A 23,392-nucleotide genomic window follows, 5' to 3' on the forward strand; every position below is an offset into this window, starting at 1 on the left:
GCTGGCTCTGAAGCTGGCTGAGAGGCCAATGACTGCTCAACCTGAACATTGTCCGAAATCACAGCGTAGCCCCGGACTCTCAGATTTACTCAGCAATTATTTTTTTCCCCTGGACTGAGAAGCAACTTGGCTCCACCCTTTGGAGAAAACTCTTCGTTTTGGCCCGGAGTCAGTCACTTCCGACGCTGAGCAAAGCAACTGCTGCAAATAGTAGAGTCAGCCCCCACTCACACACCCCTCCGCATCCTTTCCTCCACTCCTGCCGTTCCCTCTCTCTTTTCCCTTCAGGAGAAGAAGTGGGAGGAAGGAGAAAGGAAAGGCTGAGTTTCAGAGGGAGGGGGGAAAAAAACCCTACAATCTCACGGGGAGAAAGAATCGGAAAGCAACGGCACGGGGGAAAAAAACGCCAGATTTTTTTTTTTTAATGTTGTTATTATTTCACCGAGAACTCGAGAAAGAAAACCAGCCGCTTAGAATCGACGCTTGCCTCAGCCGATCTGGTGAGACTCGGAAAGGAAGAACCGGCGAAAGGGCGCAATGCCGAAGCGGCTGTCCCTGACTCCTTCCATCCGTGAGAGGCAAGTCCCGCCAGTTAAAGCCGCTCAGAGTCCATTGGAGTTGGCCGGCTATAATACATTTAAATAAGAATAAGAATCATATAACTAAAAGTCCCTGACGATGGCGCCGCGACTTCACCCGGGCGTCTGAGCCGCGGAGAGAGCGCATGGTGCTGAAATGGACAGCTCCTCGAGCGCCCGGGCGCCGAACGGTTCTGAGAGCTTGGAGAAAGCGCAAGGAGAAGAAGATCAGTTCTCCACGACCTGGACCATCGCCTTGGCGGTGCTGATGGCTTTGCTGATCGTGGCCATCGTGGTGGGCAACGCACTAGTGATGCTGGCCTTCGTGGTGGATTCCAGCTTGAGGACGCAGAACAATTATTTCCTCCTGAACCTGGCCATCTCCGATTTCCTAGTAGGTAAAGTACCTCACCTGGATTCAGCTTGTCTTCATGCAGAGATCACGGTCAGGCTTAAAGCGTTTTGGACGCTCGGGGTTTACTGGGTTGGGTGCCCTTCAGTTTTCACATACAACGGATGAGTTTTAGCATCTGTTCCACCACCATTCTGAGCTTCCTAATAGGTTTTCAACTCCTCTGGGTTACCAAGTCGTTGGTCGGGGTTTCCCCCGATTCAACCTCCTGACTGGATCTTCATTCTGATATCTGTGGAGCTGGCTCCAAAATTCACCCATATTTGTCCCTCTGTCCATCTTTAAAGAATATTTGCAGCTCAGGATTGAAATGCGGGGTCCTTGTTGCTCTCTGAGCTTGGTTGTTTTCTTGCAGACCTTTCATTATCGAAACACTGATGATGTTACCTAGTTTGGATAATGAAACGTCTGAATAACAGAATAACAGAGTTGGAAAAGACCATGGAAGTCTTTTAATCCAACCTCCTGCTCAAGCAGGAGACCTGACACCATTTCAGACAAATGGTTATCCAATCTCTTCCAGTGTTGGAGAATTTACAACTTCTGGAGGCAAGAAGTTGTTCCACTGATTAATTGTTCTCACTGTCCGGAAATTTCTCCTTAGTTTCAGGTTGCTTCTCTCCTTGTTTAGCCTGCGGGAAAACAACCAAGCTCAGAGAGGATTTAAGGACTCCTCGCTGTTTCTGTTTTGCTATGCTCTTCCCTAAGCCTGTGAAATTCCTGAAGCAGGCTATCTTTCATAAGGCATTTAACCATGTTCTGCAGATGATTTCTCTGGACTCATTCAACAGGAACAGGAAAGAAACCTTTCCATTTGTATTTTTGCACTATAAATATTAATGAGTTATTTGTTAGATTTAGAGCATTCTATGCTTCTGAAACAAGGCAGTTCACATAATACTGTCTCCTCCAATTTTTTCCCCTTGAGAGAAAGAATGGGCTGAACTGGCCCGGAGTAATTTGGGTATATTTGATCTTCTAATCCAGTGATTCTTACACCACAGCCTTTGTTAAAACGGTGAGAAGCTGCAGATGTTGGTTTTTTTTTTTTTTTGGCAGCATCTTTAAAAAGTACAGATTTAGGCAGTTGAAAACTTTGGGTTATAATCCATTAAGATCTATTTATTTATTTTTATTTATATATTAAATTCATATGCTGTCCATCTCCCTGAAAAGTCAACTCTGGTCAGCTTAAGTAATATGCTTAAATCTTAAGAAATAAGCACAGCTGCTCATACATTTCAGAGCTATGAAAATCCTGCCAGCCATGTAAAATATTTTTAAAGCATTGTTAATGATGTTGGAGACTCCCCAAATTCAGGCTGGATTAGAAAACCTCTAAAGGTTTTTTTTTTCTTCCAACCTTGCAATTCAGAGATGTCAATGGGTGGTAAACTACAGCTTTCATCAGCCCAAATCCAATTTGGCTATTGGCTATGTTGGCTAGGTTTAGAATTTCTACCCAAATATACTTGGATAACATCGAAGTAAGGAGGTCTTATCCTGACGCTGAAAAAAAAAGGCAATCAAACCAAAAAAAATCACACACACACCCCCAAATAACCTCTGGGCAGAAGTTGAACTTATAACTCATCGAAGGTAACTGGACATTTTTTCTTTACTATAGGAACAGTGCTGTCTAAAAATGTTACTTTTTGATCACTTCACAGCTGAGTTCAACTTAATCATTTAAACTTAAAATAATGCCTTGCTTGGGACACACAATCCTAAATGGATTGGCTTAAAAAGACAGTCCTTATACTTAAAGAATTCTTTTTCAAACTGCAGCAGACCTACTTAAAACCAGAATTCTTAAGTCTATTACCCTGCAGGTGGGCACTTCTTGGATACGAACTATGTTTGCGTCTATAAAGACACGTTTGATTTATGTGGAGAGGAAAAATTGGGGTAGGACAAACTCAAAGACAGAGATCAGTTGTATGAATTGGATTTGGAAAAAACAAGGGGAGGTTGAATCCATATCACAAGATATGCCTTTTCGAACTCACACCTGACTCTATTCTTAAGCTTCACTAAGGGGAAGCAGGCAGAATAACTGAACAACAGAGTTGGAAGGGACCTTAGAGGTCTTCTAGTCAAACCCCCTGCTCAGGCAGGAAACCCTATACCATTTCAGACAAATGGTTCTCCAATCTCTTCTTAAAAACCCTCCAGTGATGGAGCACCCACAACTTGTGGGGGCAAGTCCTTCCACTGAATAATAGTTCTAATGGTCAGGAAATTTCTCCTTATTTCTAGATTGCTTCTCTCCTTGATTAGTTTCCATCCATTGTTTCTTGTTCTGCCTTCAGATATTTTGGCAAATAAATGGACTCCCTCTTCTTTATGGTAACCCCTTAGGTATCAGAACACTGCTAGTCTTCCTTTTCATTAAACTAGACTTTCTTTCTTTTTTTATTGTACTCCCTTCCCAGTGGCAGAAAGCTGGAAGTATGCTCTTATTGCATATTCTTTGCTGCATTTTATAGAATGATAGAACATAAGGATTGGAAATGACATTAGAGATTATCTAACCTCCTACGCAGTACAGAAATCCACCATGACAGCATTTATAAGGAATGGCCATCTAGCCTTTATTTAAACTCCTTCAGCAAAGAAGAGTCCATTACCTCCCGATAATGTTCATTCCATTGTTTTTATTAGGATTTTTTCCCTTGATATCCAATTAAAATTTATTTTTTTCCTGTCATATATTTTCTATCTCCTGGAACAAGTCTAAACAACTCTAATTGTCTACATGATGGCCCTTCAAATACTCAAAGACTGCATTATGTCTCTTTCACAGTCCCCTCTTCTCCGGATAAATACTGTATATCTAATAACTCCAACCGTTCTTCATAAATTCACCTCTCTGAGCTTCTTATTATTTGGTTGCTTCTCTCCAGCCATTTTCCTCAATGTCCTTCTCCAAATACGGTGTCCAGAACTGGGCACAATATGCCAGGTGTCATCTGATGATCGATGAAAAATAAGGAGAAAGATGAATTCTCTCAATCTTGATATCATGTTTCTGTCAATGTGGCATAGGACTACATTTTCTGCATTTCAATCATACTGCTAGCTCATTTTCAATTCATGATCCACCAAAATATTCAAATCTTTTTGACAAGTAGGGTGTCTCCATCGCAATACATACACACTGTGCTATTCCCAATTCTGTGCTCATTGCATTGATTTTTCCTACCCAATGTAGGAATTTTTTTCCTTCTTTGTTGACATTCATGCTGATCTCTACCTATTATTGCAACTTGCAACCAAGGGAGATGGGCAATTAAGAAATATGATAGATAGATAGACAGACAGGTAACAGATAACAGATAATCAGAGTTGGAAGGGATCTTATAGGTCATCTAGTCCAACCCCCCCCGCCAAGTGGGAAACCCTACACCATTTCTGACGAATGCCAGTCCAATCTCTTCTTGAAGGTCTCAAGTGATGGCGCTCCCACAACTTCCGAGGGCAAGCTGTTCAGACAGATAGAAAGACAGATAGATAGAAAGATAAATAGACAGAAAGATGATAGGTAGAAAGATAGGAAAAAAAGATGATAGATAGATAGATTAATAGATAGATAGATAGTATTGTCAAGAGCTCTTTGAGTTTTGAAACTGTTCTTTAACATGTCACTATCTCCTTTATATAGTGTCACCCACAGATTTCATATTTTCTAATCCTTCCTTCAAGTCATTGATCAATATGTTGAAAAGCAGAGGGTTGGGGTGTGGTTTTATTCATATAACATGCCTAACCATATCTATTCATCAACAATAATGTTGTGTTTCACCCATGTGTTTATCCTGATTGACTTTCAAATTTCTTACCATTTGGGTGTAGGCTTAAGATGTTGCATGGTCTGTTCTGCTTAATTGGTTTGTGGTGCAGTGGTTGGAGCATGCCATATGCATGCAGCCATAGAATGGAGATGAAATCCAATGTTTATCCATGAGGGTGCACCATTCTTAATGCTTGCCAGGCTTGGAGGCAAGATTTCTCCATTCTTTCTAAAAATTGTATGTTTTCAAGCTAGCTATGAAATACTCATAAACATTGTTTTCTTGATGAACACAACTCAGTTAGATCTGCTTTCCTTAGATATCCAGGAGCACCCTTAGAGTAGTCAACAGTTAATGAACATTTTGGCTATTCAATGGTTTTTTTGTATAAACTGGATTTCTTATGGTGTGGATAATGCCTCATGCAACTCATTCCTGGGACGACTTCCTGTCCTTCAAGACAAAAATATTCCACGTTCTTCATTGTTTCTCTGCCATAATAATTAAACAAAATTGTTCCATTGAATTTTGGGTAAAGCAACCATTTTGGGTAAAGCAACCATGTACATGGTTGCTTTACCCAAAAATGTCTCCTACTACTTCATGAAGGCTGAAGAGCACATGAGAACATCCTGTGCTATCAAGCATAGATCTATTTGGCCGATAACAATTTTGTAGTGTAAAACCTCCGAAAAACAGAATGTCAGCTTTGACAGTCTCAGGATGGAAGCAGAGGATTAAGCAAAATAGATTTGAGTGAAGATTTCTTTTTAATACTGGACTGGAACAATATTATGCAATAATATGATTACTAAAAGGGTGCGGGGGATGATATGATTACTAAAAGCTGACAGGGGGATGGCCAATTATTTAGACGCATCAGGGGGCTTCCCAAATTATCTCTCAGGTATAATAAGCCTTACAAAACAATATTTTAATCACACTGAGATTAACAATGTAAATGAAAAAACTATGCTACTTTGTAGCAGTTAATTTGCTTTTATCGTGGGCTCAGATAATACTGTGAGAGGTTGATTCCAGAAATCTCAACACTTGGATTGTTTTCAACCCTGACGTGTAGATTTTGGCATTACATAATATACTTTTCTAATATGATTCCTGGATATATACAGGAGTGTTATCAGTAAAAGAGCTGTTAGGCGATTGCCTAAAAGGTATATAATTGGGTTTTGCTGCAAAACTGGGCACAGGATTTCATTAGAAATTAAGGAATTGAGGTGCCATAAAATATTCTCTCTTTTACATCCAAAAGTTAACCAAATAAGTGCTAGGAATGTATCCTTCAAGATTGTTCCAGAGTAGAGCCACAACTGAAATTGCAGTGTTTTTGATTTTCCTTGTTTTACCTTCAAATATAAGAGTGATTGTATTAGAGTTCTGATGAAGAATGGGTAAATATGGAGCAACTGATCCTTTCTGAAACCTCATCCCACTATTGTAAATTATGCCTAGAAAGAGAATAAAAGGCTATAAAGATTTAGTCAGGAGCAAGAAGTCAGGAACTAGGATAGAGTTCAAAAGCATTGTAAGTTTATTCCACACTACCTATACACAAGAATCTGATCTACTAATGGTCAAGGCCCATTGGTGCCAGATAAGAATCAATGGACTTTAAGGGGGTTGCAGCCTTTGGGTTTTTTTTATGGGTGTATAGACTCCAGACTGATGATGCATTTTACTCCACCCTTGAGTTCAGTCTGGTCATCTCCTTCAAATATTTTCATATTGGATAAAATTGCCAGTTTTAGTCAAGAATTTGATAGATGTATTCCAACCTTCTTATTTTTCTGCTGCAGTCTCCAAGAACTCATCTGTGTCTAAAGCTTAGGAGTAAGCAAGTTGAGGAATTGGAAGAATATGAGTAATTATATTTCAAAACACATCCTATTTCCCTCTTTTGCTTGTTAGCCCCTCGTATATATTTGATATTGAAAACATCTTGTACATTTGAACTTGTTGAAGGAATGGATTCCAGGATAACCTGTTCCAGATGGTGGCATCTTAGGGGGTTAGTCAATTCCTATTAACACCCAGCCATCTGGAAATTATTTGTAAGCTTAGCCAATTTCAATTGTACCTTTCATTTAGAAACTCAAGGTAGCCTACAAAGCATTCACTTATTCCATTTTCCCACACATGAACAACCTTGTAGAGATTGTTAGACTAAGAGAGGGAGACTGGTCTGAGCATAGCTAATATTGAAATACAACTTGGATCTACCTGCTGCTAGTCAAACACTTTCACCCATGCACTCCACTATTCTTGAGCTGAGAGGGAGTGAGTTTTTGTGTTGGAAAGGGAGACCAGAATGTGAGTCTTCTTACTTTCACCTTCACCACCCCAATAGAAGAGAGTATCTGTAGCTCAGGGTTGAGCTGTGGGATCCCTGATGCTTTCTGAGCTTGGTTATTTGTTTGCAGATATTTCACTATCCAACTAGGTAACATCAGCAGTGGCATTGATGATGTTACCCCAGTAAGGTAACATCGAGTTTACATCAAGTTACATCAAAGTAACATCAAGAAGATGGGAGCTTCATCACTGGAAGCTTTCAAGAAGAGACTGGATTGCCATCTGTCAGAAATGGTATAGGGTCTCCTGTTTGGGTGGGTGGGAGGTTGGACTAGATTACCTACAAGGTCCCTTCCAACTCTGTTCATATGTTTTTTTAAAAAAGTAATTGAAGAAATCAGTGATTTCATTCTTGAAACCGGGACACCCATGCAAATAGTGTAATCTTATCTAGTAATGTGTACAAGTGAAAGTATTATTTACAAAACTAGTGTGGTGCCATCTTCTTACCTTTGTGTTCCTTCTTTTCACATATAAATCTTGCTCTTTCATTCATTCAGATGATTGTTGGCCCTTGTTTCCCATGTCTTCAAAACATTAGCCTCTTTTCTGAAAGTCTAGCAACAACAAAATCCATTTGTTCTCTGGAATTGTCACATTTTTATTCCTTCTAAAAATTTTAAAGACTCGCGCAGGATGTTTTTTATGTCTCGTGCAAAATTGTGTCCAAATTCTTGTTCATGTTGTTTGCAGATCTACTCTGTTGTGTATCTTTTTCTGTAACATCCTCTGGGAACAGATAGTTCCCAAGAAGACACATTGTTGATTGAAAGTCCTGATGTAGTTTCTTAAAAATATCTCTTGAGTGTCATTATAGCAATAGCACTTAGACTTATATATTGCTTCACAGTGCTTTACAGCCTTTTCTAAGCAGTTTACAGGGTCAGCCTATTGCCCCCAACAATCTGGTTCCTCATTTTACTGACCTCGGAAGGATGGAAAGGTGAGTCAACCTTGAGCCAGTCAGGATCGAACTGCTAGCAGTCGGCAGAGTTAGCCTGCAATACTGCATTCTAATCACTGTGCCACCACGGCTCTTCTTATAAGTTGCTTGTCTTGTTGTGTCTCACAAATCAAAAATACATTCATTCCTTAAAATTAATTTCAGAATATTAGTGTCCAAAGTCCAACATGCATACTGGTTGCATCTAATTTCCAAACTCTGGGTGATCCCTTGTTTGGTGTAATATATGGATACCATAAGGACAAGATGAAGCCCTATAGAATGCAGGTTGAGGACAACTTAAGAGCATTTGTTTAATGACCTTTTGAAGTTACAATGGCACTGAAAAAGGTAACTTGTGACCACCACAGCATCCCTGTGGTCACATGGTCAAAATCCAGGCAGTTGGCAACCATGATGGTCACAGCAAATCAGAATGATGGGATTGCCGTTTGCAACCTTCCCAGGTAACTTCTGATAAGCCAAGTCAATAAGGGATGCCAGATTTGTTTAACAACCATGGACAAAAAAGGTCATTAAATTGGGCATGACTCATTTATCTGCCACCTTGCTTACCAATTCCCAATTATTGTCATAAGTCAAGGACTACCAGTAGTAGTTTTTAAAATAATATTTCAGTGTTTTCTCTGTGACTTCTGCCATCTTCATTTTGCTTAGAATTCCTTAAGCAGAAGGAACATAAAATATCCTTGTTGGATATACAGTATTTTAAACACGTGAACCTCAAATCTGTTATTCAGCAGCATCATTTAACTGAAATATTATTTATCAAAACATTTCAAGGACTTATTGGAAACACATAATTAATTGATTTTATTCCCCAAACAGAGCAAGTTCATTCTGACTAATCAATAAGAAAAGCAGATATTCCCCAGTGCAACACCAACATCAAGGTTATTATTGTTGTTGTTATTACACTTTTATTCATTAAACATGAAACTCAGTCAACTGAACATTTAAAAATGTATCACAAATATTATTCTGGCACTGATGATAGATACGGGTTGCTGCCAGAATCCTGGGTATCAACCAAGTATCTTCTTAATACATATGATGTTCTGAGGAGCACAGGTTTTTTTTTTTTTTTGCAGTTCTGCTGGTGTTATTGCAGGAAGCTGTAATTTCTTGATGTATTTTGTAAAATTTTTGGACATGATATCCAGTGCCCCGATGACAATGGGTATCACTGTCACATGTTTCATCCATAATTGTGTAGTTTCAATGGCCAGGTTGCGATATTTCATGTTTTTTTCTAGTTCATTCTAGTTCTTATTATTATTATCTAGTTATTTCTTCTTCTTGTTGTTGTTATTATTATTATTATTATTATTATTATTATTATTATTATTATTCATTGTGCAGTCAGACATTGTGTTCAGACTGGGTTTGGCATTTTTGTCTACCTATTGAGTATGATGGTGTCACCAATATCACCGCAGGATGGAAGCTGTCCCAAGTAAAGCTGCCTTCTGCAATTGACCAATGGCAAATTTGTCAATGCCTATGGTGTTCAAGTGGTGCTCCAGTTGTTTTGTGACTGCATCTAAGGTGCCTATTACTATTGGTACTACCCTCGCTTGCCTTTGCCTTAGTCGTTCTGTTTCTATTTGTAGATCTTTATATTGTGCTATCTTCTCCAAAGATGATGATGTGGTAATGTGTGGATAGGTACATAAAGAAGCATAAGCAGGTCAGATGATAACCATTTGGAGCACAGGAAAAGTTTAATCTTAATTGGTAATCAACTCTTTTCATCGAACAGTGAAGCGACTGATTTGTGATTTGCAAAACTGCCCTTTGGGAAATTAGTCCAAAGTGAAGGTGAAGCAAAGTAGGATTAGTTCATAGGAAGTTAGATGGTTGCCAACATTTCCTTGATCAATTCCACAGATAATTCTCAGTTGTATCTTTCATATGTTTCAGTCTTTCTATTCCAACTTTCTGATTAAAAAAATAAACTTTTACTGCATTCATGGCGTCCTTCTGAATCCTAATTTGTTCTCTCTGCTTGTCCCCAAGCTGGTTATCAGATTTCAGAACCCAATGGCTGATACAGATGGATTTTTATTTTAAGACTACTGTCTCTAGCATTATGATAAGCCTTGGTATTTGGGATACATCTTTATCAGAGGAAATTTGCTATGTTCCTCACATCTCTTTGCTCTTTTCAAATGGCATCAGCCTGGGGATTTGAAATGTTGATGAAGGCAATCAAAGAGTCGAAATGCTGGCTTCCTTCCCAGTTATGGGATCCTTGGTGCTCTCTGAGTTTTCCTGTTTTCTTGCAGACGGTTTATTACCCAACTTGGTAACCAAGCTCAGAGGGCACCAAGAACTCCACAATTCAACTCTGAGATATAAATGTTCTCTTCCATTGGTATCATTTTCCAGTGGAGAGGTAGCAATGCATCTAGAATGGAGGTCTAATGGTAAAGACGCTCACCTCCCACTTGGAAGATTGAGAATTCAACCCCGGGCAGCAGCAGATATTTCTCTCCTAGGGCACAAAGAAAAGGAAAAATTTGCTGTGAACTCCATGTGGTATCAGGAAGGGCAGCCAGTCAGTAAATGCACAGCTCCATCCAGTCGCCCCGACCCTACCCCAAGTGAAGAGATTACAGGGTCATAAAAAGGAAGGTTAGATAGAGACATAAAGGGATGGAGAGATAGAGATGATAATGAGAGAGATAATAGAGAGAGAGTTGAGAAAGAGGAGAGGGAAAGAGAGAGAGAGAGAGAGGGAGGGAGAGATCATCTCTGCTAATTGTCATTCCATTCAGCTCTGTTCCAATCTAATCTGACATCTCTTTTCCAACCTCTGCATGCCTGCATTTCTGTGTTGATGACTGTTTTTACTGTTTCTAACAGCTGTACATAGCTTTTCAGAAAAAAATAATAATGTTTATGATCTTGCTTCAGCCACTTTAGAAAGCCTTTACTGATTCCTCTATTCACAAATGGCAGCTTGTCGCTCAATACCTAATTCCTCAATGTTATCCTATTTTTTTCTTACGATTGTTAGAAAGCAACAGACTCTTACAGATTCAGAATAGAAATCAAAAGGCGGGGGAAAAAAAACGAGACTCTGCTTTCACTGAGCATTTTAATCTCTCTTTCCATTCATGTCAGCAATGAGATAGAGCCATGAATCTATCATGAAACCACCTCTCTTCCATCAAGAAAGCCCATGAACTACTTTGTAAAATTTCAACTCTTGCTGTTTAAATGGATGCGTTTGGAGGAACTGTAGCGCTTGTTATTTGGCACTCAAAGGAAGAGACATTATTTCTTGAGAATTTTTTTTTTAGCAACGTTAGCCACAACATTTTCAAACCGCAATTCCATACTGGGCTTCAAAGGCACTGTCAGTCCTGCCCCAGTCTGATCCCTTAGTGGAAGAAAAACTCTTGACTCCATTTGGGTAGAAGTGAAAAGTACTTTTACTAAGAGATGCTGACCGTAGTAAAATCAGGAATCTAATGTTCCCATGCATCAATGCAGAATTAATCCCTTGGTTCCCCCAGTCCTCCCCCACACCATGGTCTGTTCATGTGTAGCCAATCCAAAACCACCAAGATGTTTTGGGAAATGCTGGGGTGTTTAGACTGGTGAAATTCCACTCCCAGGGAAAACGGCCTTGAAGATGCCAGGCACGAACCAGATTCCAAATGCTCTGTTCTTCTTCAGCTATCAATCCCAAATTCCCACCGAAAAGGTATGCAGATGTATTGCTCATTTGTTTCCCTCTCCCTTTCTCGTTTTTTTGATGGCGGGATGCCAGTGAGACACTAAGCCGAAGTTGGTGGATCTAACATATTCAATGAATGGAAAAATAGGTGACCTGCAACTTATGACCACAATTGAGCCCAAGTTGTTAAGCGAGACAGTTGTTAAGTGAGTTTTGCTCCATTTTACGAGCTTTCTTGCCACAGTTGTTCGGTGAATCACTGCAGTTGTTAAGTTGTTAAGCGAATCTGGCTTCCCCATTGACTTTGCTGTTCAGAAAGTCACAGAAGTTGATCGCATGACCCCAAGACCTTGCAATCATCATAAATATGAGTCCAGTTTCCAAGCATCTGAATCTTATCACGTGACCATGGGGATGCTGCAATGGTCATAAGTGTGAAAAGTGGTCATAAATCACTTTTTTCAGAGTCGTGGTAACTGAACATTCACTAAACAAACTGTTGCAAGTTGAGGACTACCTATAATGCTGCATCTTCTCGACTGGCAAATTGCAACATTTCGGATGTTTTGTTCATCACACGAATAAGATGATGGAACTACACCAGTTAGACCAGGCATCTCCAAACTTGTGGACTTCAACTCCCAGAATTCCTCTGTCAGACCTGAAATAGACCTTCAAAACAGGTGTTTTTCCAAACACAAAAGTCAGTAAGACTATGACAGGGGAACTATATGAATCAATATGACTATTTTGGGGTGGTTGCTCCCCACTAAATGGAGAACTTTTCTCTGAAACTTTTCAGCTCAATATCCATGGTTATCTTTTCTTTTCTATTTTGGTGTTGTTGGTTGAGTCAGTGTTGATTTTGGATTTGCAATTTTTCTTCCAGGATTTTTAGAATCTTGCTTTGCTTTTTTTTCTTTAAATGGATCTACTTGTTCCAATGTGATATTTTCATGCCATTAACTTCAGTGAACTATCATAATGTAAATTGGTGTGTATGGGTTTTTTTTAGTCAAAACCGAACAGAGGCCCTATGTAATAAAATAATGCATTATTACAAGAATTTTTTTGATCTGATTGGGACCAAGTATTCCAAAAAGCTCAGAGCAGTTGCTGGAAGCAGAGGAGAGGTGAAGTTTACTTGATACAACATAAACATGATAAATATAAATTAAAATAGATGAAATGCTGTAATCCCAAGAGTACATCTCCCATCAGTAATATTAAAATAATAACTGTCTTAAAATATATATCTGGTTCCAAACAATTTTAAGTACCAAGGCCTACTTCTAAGTAAGCAACTGCGGCATTGTTAGTCATGGGGAACATTGGTGAACATTTAATATTTTCTGCATTACGTTTAATGGACTCTACAAATAGTATTGGCTGCCTTGCCAATACTAAATAAAATGTGAATTGAAAACCAGTAGAGCACTCTGAATAGCAAAACCATTCACTTAAATTAAAATTATCCTTCATATTGAAACAGCAGCATTTCTTATAGTTGAGCCATTATCTATCAAATAATATGAAACTCATAAAACAACTGTGTGAACCTAAAAGGCAGCGGTGAGTTGGACAGATATAGACACAAAGTATTTTATGACTTTAGGCTCATTTTAAAAACAGATTCATTTTATCTCTATATTTCCACAAAAATACGGGGCTGTAAGTGGCCAGAGGTACTGTGGGAAGCACCCCTCCCGAAGAATGAAATATTTTGGGAAATATTTAAAAAGGCAGAATGTTATATTTCCCTAAAGAAGAAAAGGAGAAACATGTTTTTATAGGCAGATAGCAGCCCCCAGTCTTTCTTAAAAGCTCACAGCAGATGCCAGCACTTAAGGAGATAAAGAGCTTATTGGAAGAGGGAGCCAACTATCTAGATAGCTCTATTCATAAGCAAAGCAAACCCTGTCAGAAATCCATTCAAGACAGGATATTTCAAAACTCCTTGCAGCAAAGTTTGGCAGCTAATGAAAGTGGAATGGTAGGATTAGTACAGCAGCCTCTTGCCCAAGATCCAGCACAGGGCAAAAGACATTAGCCACAATAAGAATTGCCCAACACCCTTCCGGAACACAAGCCTCTTCACTGTACAACTCACCCACCTCCAGCAGCATTTCAGGACCTGTATAAAAATCCTGGTACTCATCTAGCTAATTGGTCAGCTGCCCCAGAACCACAAACCCTGGTGGTTCTGTTCAGCATTAAATGGACCTTCTTGTTCTGACCCAGCTCCCCAAACATGACAAACCCTCTGACGTGCACTCAAAAGATTCCTTTATTTGTACTGAAAGCCCCGGCAAAAAGTTTCTCTTTCAATGCAGGGCCAACAAGTCCGTCTGACCAGAAGATGAACAGTTGTCTGCCACACCTATTCATCTCCACCCGCTGCCGTTTATCCTCAGAGCTAGGGTGGGGCCTTGCTAGCTTCTGTGGCTTTTCTGTCCCAGGGATGGGCCTATATATTTCCACTGCTCTCCTCTCCTCTGCCTTCTGCTCATCCGCACATCCGGCACTGGACCCAGCTGTTCCTCCTCTTCCTCATCAGCCACCTCCAGACCTGGGGGTTGTTGACTCTCCATCTGAGGGCTGACAGATGGCCCAAGCTCTGCCACTCTGTCTCTGCCAGCTCCATTCCCTCTTCCTCCTCTGTGCTCTCAGGTTGGCTCTGACTCTCACTCCTCTTCCTCTCCTTTCAGCTGCTGGAGAGGCCTAACACGCCACAACATTTCTTTCCAAATCAGCCTCCAGCCTCCATTTTGTTTCCAGCGTCTTTCTCCCAGCTTGGAACTGAACCAGATGTCTTTTCATTCCAACAGTTTCTTTAACTGAGAACCATGCTGAGAACCATGATATTGGTGTTTTTAAAGATAGAATAACAGAGTTGGAAGGAACCTTAGATCTCTTATAGTCCAGACCCCTTTACAAGCAGGGGACCCTATATATAGGGTCCCCTGCATAAATATTTGTCCAATTTCTTCTAATAACCTCTGTTGATGGAGCGTCCAGAATGTCATTCCACTGATTAATTGTTCTCACAGTCAGGAAAATTGTAGGTTGGATCTCTCTTTGTGAAGTTTCCATCCATTACCTCTTGTCTTGCCCACAGGTGCTTTGGAGAATAAGTTGGTCCCATGGCTGGCTGGGGAATTCTGGGAGTTGAAGTCCACAGGTTTTAAAATTGTCAAGGTTGGACACCCCTGAAGGAGAGCAGACTGCAGAAACACAGGATAGCTGTCTTTGAATATTTGAAGAACAATTGTCCAGAGCTATTTGGGAAGACAGGACAAAAAACAAACAGTTTAAATGATAAAGAAGTAGTCTCAGCGATTCCAGCTGTGTATCTGAAAATGTTTTTATCATAGGAAGAGCCGTTCTTCAGTTGAGCAGATTGCTTTGCAACGACAGAACTTCTCCTTCATCGAAGACCTTAGGATAGATGGCCATAGTGTAGTGAATTCCTGAGCAGGAAGCTAGGTTAGATAACGGTCAGGGTTGGGATTCTACCGGTTCAGACCGGTTCTATAGAACTGGTTGTTATGATTCTGTGCAGTTTGGAGAACTGGCAAATCGTGCCCCTGGCTGGTCCCACCCCACTCCGCCCACCCACTTCCCTCCATGCCCAGTCAATCCTCATAGGTTTTTTCCATCCTGGGCCCCAGGGAAACTTCCTGGGAGTAAAAATGTCCCCCCAGGAGGCTTCCCCGAGGCTCAGGACGGGAAAAAACGGGAAAGGGGGGTGCTGCAAAAAAAGAGGAAGCCATGCCCACCCAGTCACATGGCCATGCTCACCTAGCCATGCCCACCTAGCCATGCCCACAGAACCAGTTGTTAAAAAATTTGAATCCACCCCTGATAATGGTAGTCCTCGACTTATAACAGTTCATTTACTGATCGTTCAAAGTTACAACAGCACTGAAAATAGTGACTAATGATGACCATTTTTCACACTTATGACCATTGCAGCATCTCCATGGTCACGTGGTTGACATTTGGATGCTTGACAACTGACTCATATTTATGACAGTTGCAGTGTCCTGGCGTTAGGTGATCCCTGACAAGTGAAGTCAACAGGGAAGCCAAATTCATTTAACAACCGCGTTATTAATTTAACAACTGCAGGGATTCACTTAACAAATGTGGCAAGAAAAGTCATAAAAAGGGGCAAAAGCCACTTAAGAAATTTCTCATTTAACAATGTAAGAACTGGGCCGGTCCTTTGCTGTTTCCAGGGCAGACCCGCAGGCCCGATTTAAGCACCCCGCCAGCCAGATTCGGCCCTGCAGCCTTGAGTTTGACAGCCCTGAACTAATAGGTTTCTAACCCCTCGTCAGCCCATCATCTGATGACACCTTTACCCAACTGAACACTGTAGAATAGCCATTGTTCCAAAATTAGAGGTGCCTCCCATTTTTTAGCCTTTGTCTTTTCGCAAGTTCAATTGAGTTTTGTTTTGTTTTTTTTAAAAAATTAAACCTTTAGTTTAAGAATTTATCAACATCCCATGACTGATCTTGCAAGAACATCTCAGCAGTTTCTGGCAGAGCCAAGGCAGTGGGAGATGACAGCTAATAAGCAACAACCAGTACTCACTGTTTTGTATGAGACAAATGCCTTGACGTGTATTCAGTCTATGCCCTTTGATGCTGTCAGCGGAAGAAATGTTGAAAAGCATGAATCACACTTTCTCGTTTCAGGTGCCTTTTGTATTCCACTGTACATACCCTATGTCCTCACGGGAAGATGGGCCTTTGGAAAGAGCTTTTGCAAACTCTGGCTGGTGATGGATTATCTGTTGTGTACCACGTCCGTCTTCAATATCGTTCTGATCAGTTATGACCGATTCCTCTCGGTGACCAGAGCGGTGAGTTCTATTCTAACCGTTCAAAAATCAAAGGATTTTGATCTGATGCTGCATTTCTCCTCCTCCTCCTCCTCCTCCTCCTCCTCCTCCTCCTCCTCCTCCTCCTCCTCCTCCTCCTCCTCCTCCTCCTCCTCCTCCTTTTTGTTTTCATTATCCTGTCCTTTCTCTGGCTTCTCCTCTTCCTTATTGTTTTCTCTCATCTTCCTCTTCCTCCCTTTCCTTCTCCTTCTTCTTTTTCTTCTCTTCCTCCTCCTCCTCCTCTTTCCCTCCCTCTCCTCTTCTTCATTGGTCTCCTCCTCCTCCTCCTCCTCCTCTTCCTTCTCCTTTTTGTTTTCATTATCTTGCTCTTTCTCCAGCTTCTCCTCTTCCTCGTCTTCTCCCTCCTCCTTCCCTTGTCATCTTCCTCTTCCTCACTTTCCTCCTCCTTCTTTTCCTTCTCTTCTTCCTCTTCATCCTTCCCTCCTTTTCCTTTTCCTGTCCTTTCTTTTACTATTTCTCCTTCCTCTTCTTCCTCCGCCTTCTCTCCTTCTTCTCCTCCTTCCTTTTTCCCTTCTCTTGCCCTTCCTCTTCCTTCTCCTTCTCCTCTTCCTCCTTCCTTCTTCGTTCTTTTCCTCCTCCATTGCATCTTGTTCCAAAATCATATATCAGTTGCTCTCTGAAACCCAGTATGAAATATTGACACATTTAATATTTTTCCTGTGAAAAAATCAAATCCAAAAAACTAGAGGGGGAATTTACTACTTTCCCTTTCTCTTGGGAGAAGGCTGCAAGAAAGGGAAACATCAATCAAATACCTTGCAAACCGAGGTTGAAATTAGTTTTTTTTAAAGCTATATGTAACCTGAAGGTGACATATTGTCTATCCCTGAACTAGGAAGATTTGTATATTTGTGCCATCAAATAATTCTAGCTGTTTTGGGGCCAGCTGACCAAGCGGGGATGTGGGTGGGAGAGAGAAATCAGAGAGGAGACCTGCAAGAGATGAAAGAGGAAAAGACTGATGTAGTTCCAAGCCACAGTCAGAATCAGTAATACAAACTATAGAGAAGAAACAAGCCAAAGCAAGGAAAAAGGGCTCTTGAAAGGGAGCAGTGAAGCTAGCGGTGAGGTAAATAACTTGAAGCTGAAGTTCAAATACCTTGGCTGCCTAATGAGAAGAGAAAACTCGTTGGAAGAGACCCTGATGTTGAAAAAGGACTTAAGGCAAAAGAAGAATGATGAATGAACATGAATAGAGATAGATATGAGAGAGAGAGAGAGACGGGGAAGGAGGGAGGGAAGGGAGAGAGAGAGAGAGAGAGAGAGAGGATAGATACAGATAATAGACAAACAAAAATAGATGATGGATAGATGATAGATGGATAGATAGAGATAGACAGATAGGCAGATAGATGATAATAATGATAGATATGATACATATAGATGATAAATAGACAAACAGAAATAGATGATAGATGGATAGATTAGATAGATGAATAGATAGATATAGGTGATACATATAGATGATAAACAGAAATAAATGATAGATTATAGATGGATAGATAGAGATAGACAGAGAGACAGAGAGATGATAGAGATAATGATAGATGATAGACAAACAGAAATAGATGATAGATGATAGATGTTAGCTAGATAGAGATAGAAGATAGATGGATGATAGACAAACAGAGAGATAGTTGAGATAGATAGATAGATAGATAGATAGATAGATAGATAGATAGATAGATAGATAGATAGATAATAGAAACATCTAAACTCTCTCTAAGTGAAGAAGAACTGATTAGTACAGTATTCTTGGAGAAGGCATAGAATCAAGACATTGATGCAGCCATTTTCAGCTGAAATTCATTCAGCCAGGAACCTGAATATATTTCCTTGCTGCTATCTGATTTCTCGACCCACACCTCCAACATTTTGTGTTGCAGAAAACAATTTCATACAAAACAGTTCTTCTGGGAACATCCATTTGCGAAGACTATTTTAGAAGAACACACATCCAAAAGATATTGCATTCTGGAAAATAATCACTTGCAGAATATGCATGCATATCACTGGCCTTTTGAGTGTAACAATAAATGTGATTGGATTTGAATATGCATACATTAAAGTAAATAGACCAAGTCTTTACATCTTTATGGAAAAGTGGACTAATTTTCTTATTGATGTGGAACTACTGCAGTGTTAGGACATACTTTATTTAATATTAGATACAGATAGTCCTTGACTTATTGGGACCAGAAACTCCATTGCTAGTTGATGCGGACGTTAATTGACATCACACCTGATTTTATTATCTTTTTGGTGCAGTCATTAAGTGAATGACACAGTCATTTGGTAGCGCAGTGGTTAAAATGTGGTACTGCAGGCTAAGTCTCAGCTCACTGCCAGGAGTTCAATCCTGAAACAACTCAAGTTTGACTCAGCTTTCTATCCTTCCGAGGTGGGTAAAATGAGGACCCAGATTGTTGGGGGCAATAGGCTGACTCTGTAAACTGCTTAGAGAGGGCTGTAAAGCACTGTGAAGTGCTATATAAATCTAATGTTATTACAATTGCTATTAAGCAAATCACATGGTCATTAAATGAATCCAACTCTCCCCAGTGACTTGTTTGTCAGAAGAACCCCTGAGAAATGTCAATCACCTGACCTTGGTATGCTGCAAATACATGCTGGCTGACAAGTGCCCGAATCATGATCAAGTGACAGAGGGGTCATAAGAGCAAGGACCTGTATAAATCACCTTTTTCCCATGCTGTCATAACGTTAAATGAAAGGTCATAAGTTGAGGACTATCTGACAATAGGGAACTGAGTGAAAGCAAAGCAGTCACCTATGGGCAACTTTATTTGATAGGTAGCCCTTCTACTTGCAGCTTTAAATGGTTCATCGTTAATAGTTCCATTGAGAAACAGTTTGGTCTAGTGCAGGGGTCTCCAAACTTGGCAACTTTAAAATGTCAACTCAAAAATATTTCTCTGGTCTTTTAGAGTTGACAGCAGAAAGGGAGTTGGGGAAGTAGTGCATTCCTTAAATGCTTCATAGATAATGACTAGGTGGCCGAAGCTTCTGGCATGCAAGATTATTACTGGAGAGCATGATTGATGACTCTTGGCTATGGATGTGTCCCATTGGAGAATATACAACCAGGGGGGAGGGAAGACCAGGGTCAAGGGTAAAATGAATGAAATATCTCAGAGTTGGCTGCACCCAGGTAGTGCCGGCATGGTCACTCATAATAAATCTTGTTGTTGTTTTTTTTAACTCTGAGAGATGCGGCTAGAGACTCATGATTTGAATGGGGGTGGATGCCAGAGCCCTGACATAAGACTTGTGGACTTCAGTTCCCAGAATTCCTCAGCTCAAAAAAGCCAGCTGAGTAATTCAGGGAGTTGAAGTCCACAAATCTTAAAGCTGCCAAGGTTGGAGACCACTGGTCTAGTGGTTAAGGCATCAGGCTAGAAACAGGGAGGTGTGAGTTCTAGTCTTGCCATAAAACCAGTTGGATGGCCTTGGGCCAGTCATTCTCTCTTAGCCCTAGGAAGAAGGCCATGACAAGAACACTGCAGGGCCTTTCCAAGGAGTCACTAGGAGTCAACACTGATTCAAAGGCAAAAATAAAAATAATAAATAAATAATACAAATAATAAAGTAAAACAAATAAAATAAAAATAATAAAGTAAATAAAATAAAATAATATAATAATGTAATAAAATAATACATAATACATAAAATAAAATAATAAAATAAAATAAGCATTAAGGCTAGTTTCAGGCATTAGCCAAATTAACAGGCAGATCCATCAAGGAACCCCATTCCTACACAGTCAGAGAGTTCTCAGGGGGTATTCAAAGAAAATCCCAACTACACATTTCCCTGGCAATAAAAATAATAAGTTTTAAAATCTCAAAGTAGTCAGTACCAATTATGCGAGATGCCACAAATGCCCAAGAGAAGTCCATATACGATTTACGAGAAGAAGTGTCTGGAATATTATTTATAGAATGTCTAGAGATGGAACAATCACATATAAAGGTAAAGAAATTGTGATTCTCAAACAGATACCGAGAAGAGTAAGAGAACAAAGGCGAGATTACAAGTTTCTAGCAGCTTATTTAAATCAGAAAAGAATTACATTCAAATAGCTTATCCCAGAAGGGATGTTAGTGTCTCGGAAAGAAAGGAAAATTAAAATAGATTCCATGGAAAAGGCCCAGGACTTCTGTGAATGGCTGGTGGGTCCGGAACATCAGAGCAGTAAGGAGGAATTGGAAACAAGCTCCCAGGAAGATCATGGTGGTTACAAAAATAAAGATGGAATAGCAGGAAACCAAGGAAATACTCATTTACCTCAGGAGACAGAAGAAACTACACACCTTCAGACACAAGGAGAGTTAGGTGTCGTTACAAGACAAAGAGTGAAACAGAATTAATTAAATGGAAGAAGAAAAAAATTACTATCAATTAATATAAACGGTTTAAATTCGACGATAAAAAGGAAAAGGATACTAGCTAAATTAACCAAACAAAATGCCGATATAACATGCCTACAAGAAACTCATATAAAGAAAACAGATGAAAAACACTTAGAATGCCTGAAATTAGGGAAGCTATTTACCGCACCAGCAGACACAGGAAAAAAGAAAGGGATTGCTGTATATGTTAAAGAAGACCTGAAAGCAGAGTTAATATGGTCAGATTCTGAGGGAAGAACTCCGGGTTTGCAGATCTGGATCAATGCCATCGCAATTCTCTTAGTGGTAATCTACGCCCCGAATGGAGATCAAAAAGAGTTTTTTAAACATCTGTATGGAAAAATGGTAGGATTGGAAAAAAGAAATATTTGTATCATAGGAGATTTCAACTCTATTGCTGATTATCAAAAAGATCATAGTAACGGGGGGAAGAATAAAGGGGGGAAAAGAGAGCTTCCTAAGATTTTTAGGGAAATGATGAAGGAGTTAAACTTGATTGATATATGGAGAAGATTACACCCCGAGAAAAAACAATTCACATTCTATTCAAATCCCCATCAAATATGGACACGGATTGACATGGCATGGATGAATGGGGAAATAGCAAATGAGATAAAAGAGATCGAAATTTTACCTAATGAATGGGCAGATCATAATCCAATTCAGATAATATGGAAGGGTTGGCCAAAACCAAAGAAAAGATGGACGTTAAATACCCAATTAATAAGAGAAAAAGAATATATCAACAAACTTAAGGAGGAATTAAATTATTTTTTAAAGGAAAATGATAATGGAGAAACCACGAAACAAAACATTTGGGATACAATGAAGGCAGTAATAAGAGGTATAACAATTTCTTATAATACCAAGAGAAATAAGGAAAAGTACACCCAACAAAACAAATTACAACAAAGAATTAAGGAACTAGAAACTCAATTACAGAGTACCCCAAAGGATTTAAAATTGCAAAAACAGATAATGATAGCTAAACATAAATTGAATTTAACTGAACAAGAGAAAATGATTATGAATTTGAATCTGACTAGACAAACTTATTTCGAGCATGCTAATAAGCCAGGAAGATGGCTATCTTATAGACTAAAAAAAAGGAAAGAAAAGAGATTGATATATCAGCTAATAGACAGTAAGGGGCATATACAGCAGGAGATAGAACAGAAAAAAGAAATTGCCCATAAGTATTTTGAAGATTTATATAAAAAGGAAGATGTTAATGAGGATAGAATAAGAAACTATTTAGATGAAGTGAAGGACAAAGCAATTGGGGAAGAAATGGTAGAACTATTAAACAAAGACATTACTTGGTCGGAATTGAAATCAGCAACAGAGAACCAGAAAAACAACAAAACCCCGGGCCCAGATGGGATCCCAGGGGAGTTGTATAAGGCAATTGCAGAACAAATTGGACCTCTTATGGTAGAAGTTTTTAACGATGTTTTATTGGCAGCCAGGACACTGGACTCATGGAGGAGGGCATTGATTTCGCTGATCCCAAAGGAGGATTCGGATCCCTGATATATAAACAATTATAGGCCGATCTCACTGTTAAACACTGACTAAAAAATATTTACCTGTATTATAGCAAGCAGATTAAAAAGAATGTTAAATGTGCATATACATGAAGACCAAAATGGATTTCTCCCGACCAGACAAATCAGGAACAATTTAAGAACAGTACTAGATGTCCTAGAATTTTATGAAGCTCACCCCGAGAAACAAATTGCACTTATGTTTTTAGATGCAGAGAAGGCCTTCGACAATGGAGGCAATCTAAAATGATCCTGCTAAGGTAAGAAGAAGAAAAAAACAAAACAGAGGCACGAAGATTATACTGGGTGGAAAAAATAGTCACAGCTATGGTAGTGAGTTTGACATTGAAGGAATGAAAACAGCAATCTATTTTAAATGTGTTACTATGCACCTCTTCTAAATGTAGTCATTTCCTCAGCAGTTAGATAGAACTATGTTCTTTTTTTAAAATATGCAGCTTTACACTAGAAAGAATTGTGTCGTGTTGTCTTTCTAGCATCAGGGTTCAGATCGATCAGGAACTCCGAAGTCCAGCTGGCAGAGGGCTTAATGCTCTAAAAGGGGAACCTCCAGACCTTGGCATCCTATTTGCTTTATTGCCATTTATCCAAGCAATATTAGTCCATGATCCAGTGATGGGATTCAAATTTTTTTACTACCAGTTCTGTGGCCGTGGCTTGGTGGGCGGGC

General features: G+C 39.7%; 1 protein-coding gene across 1 annotated transcript in view; it reads left to right on the forward strand.

The window, feature by feature from the left end:
- Positions 1–711: 711 nt before the first annotated feature.
- Positions 712–23,392, forward strand: part of HRH3 (histamine receptor H3) — a 28,374-nt gene continuing 5,693 nt past the window's right edge. Inside the window, exons 1-2 of the mRNA XM_026697770.2 lie at positions 712–976; positions 16,516–16,682. Coding sequence (XP_026553555.2) covers positions 736–976; positions 16,516–16,682 — 408 coding nt within the window. The 5' untranslated portion in view covers positions 712–735. The remainder of the gene's footprint in view (positions 977–16,515; positions 16,683–23,392) is intronic.

Source organism: Pseudonaja textilis, chromosome 3, assembly GCF_049901715.1.
Source record: "Pseudonaja textilis isolate UNSWEBS1 chromosome 3, rPseTex1.2, whole genome shotgun sequence".
In the NCBI taxonomy this organism is placed as follows: Eukaryota; Metazoa; Chordata; class Lepidosauria; order Squamata; family Elapidae; genus Pseudonaja; species Pseudonaja textilis.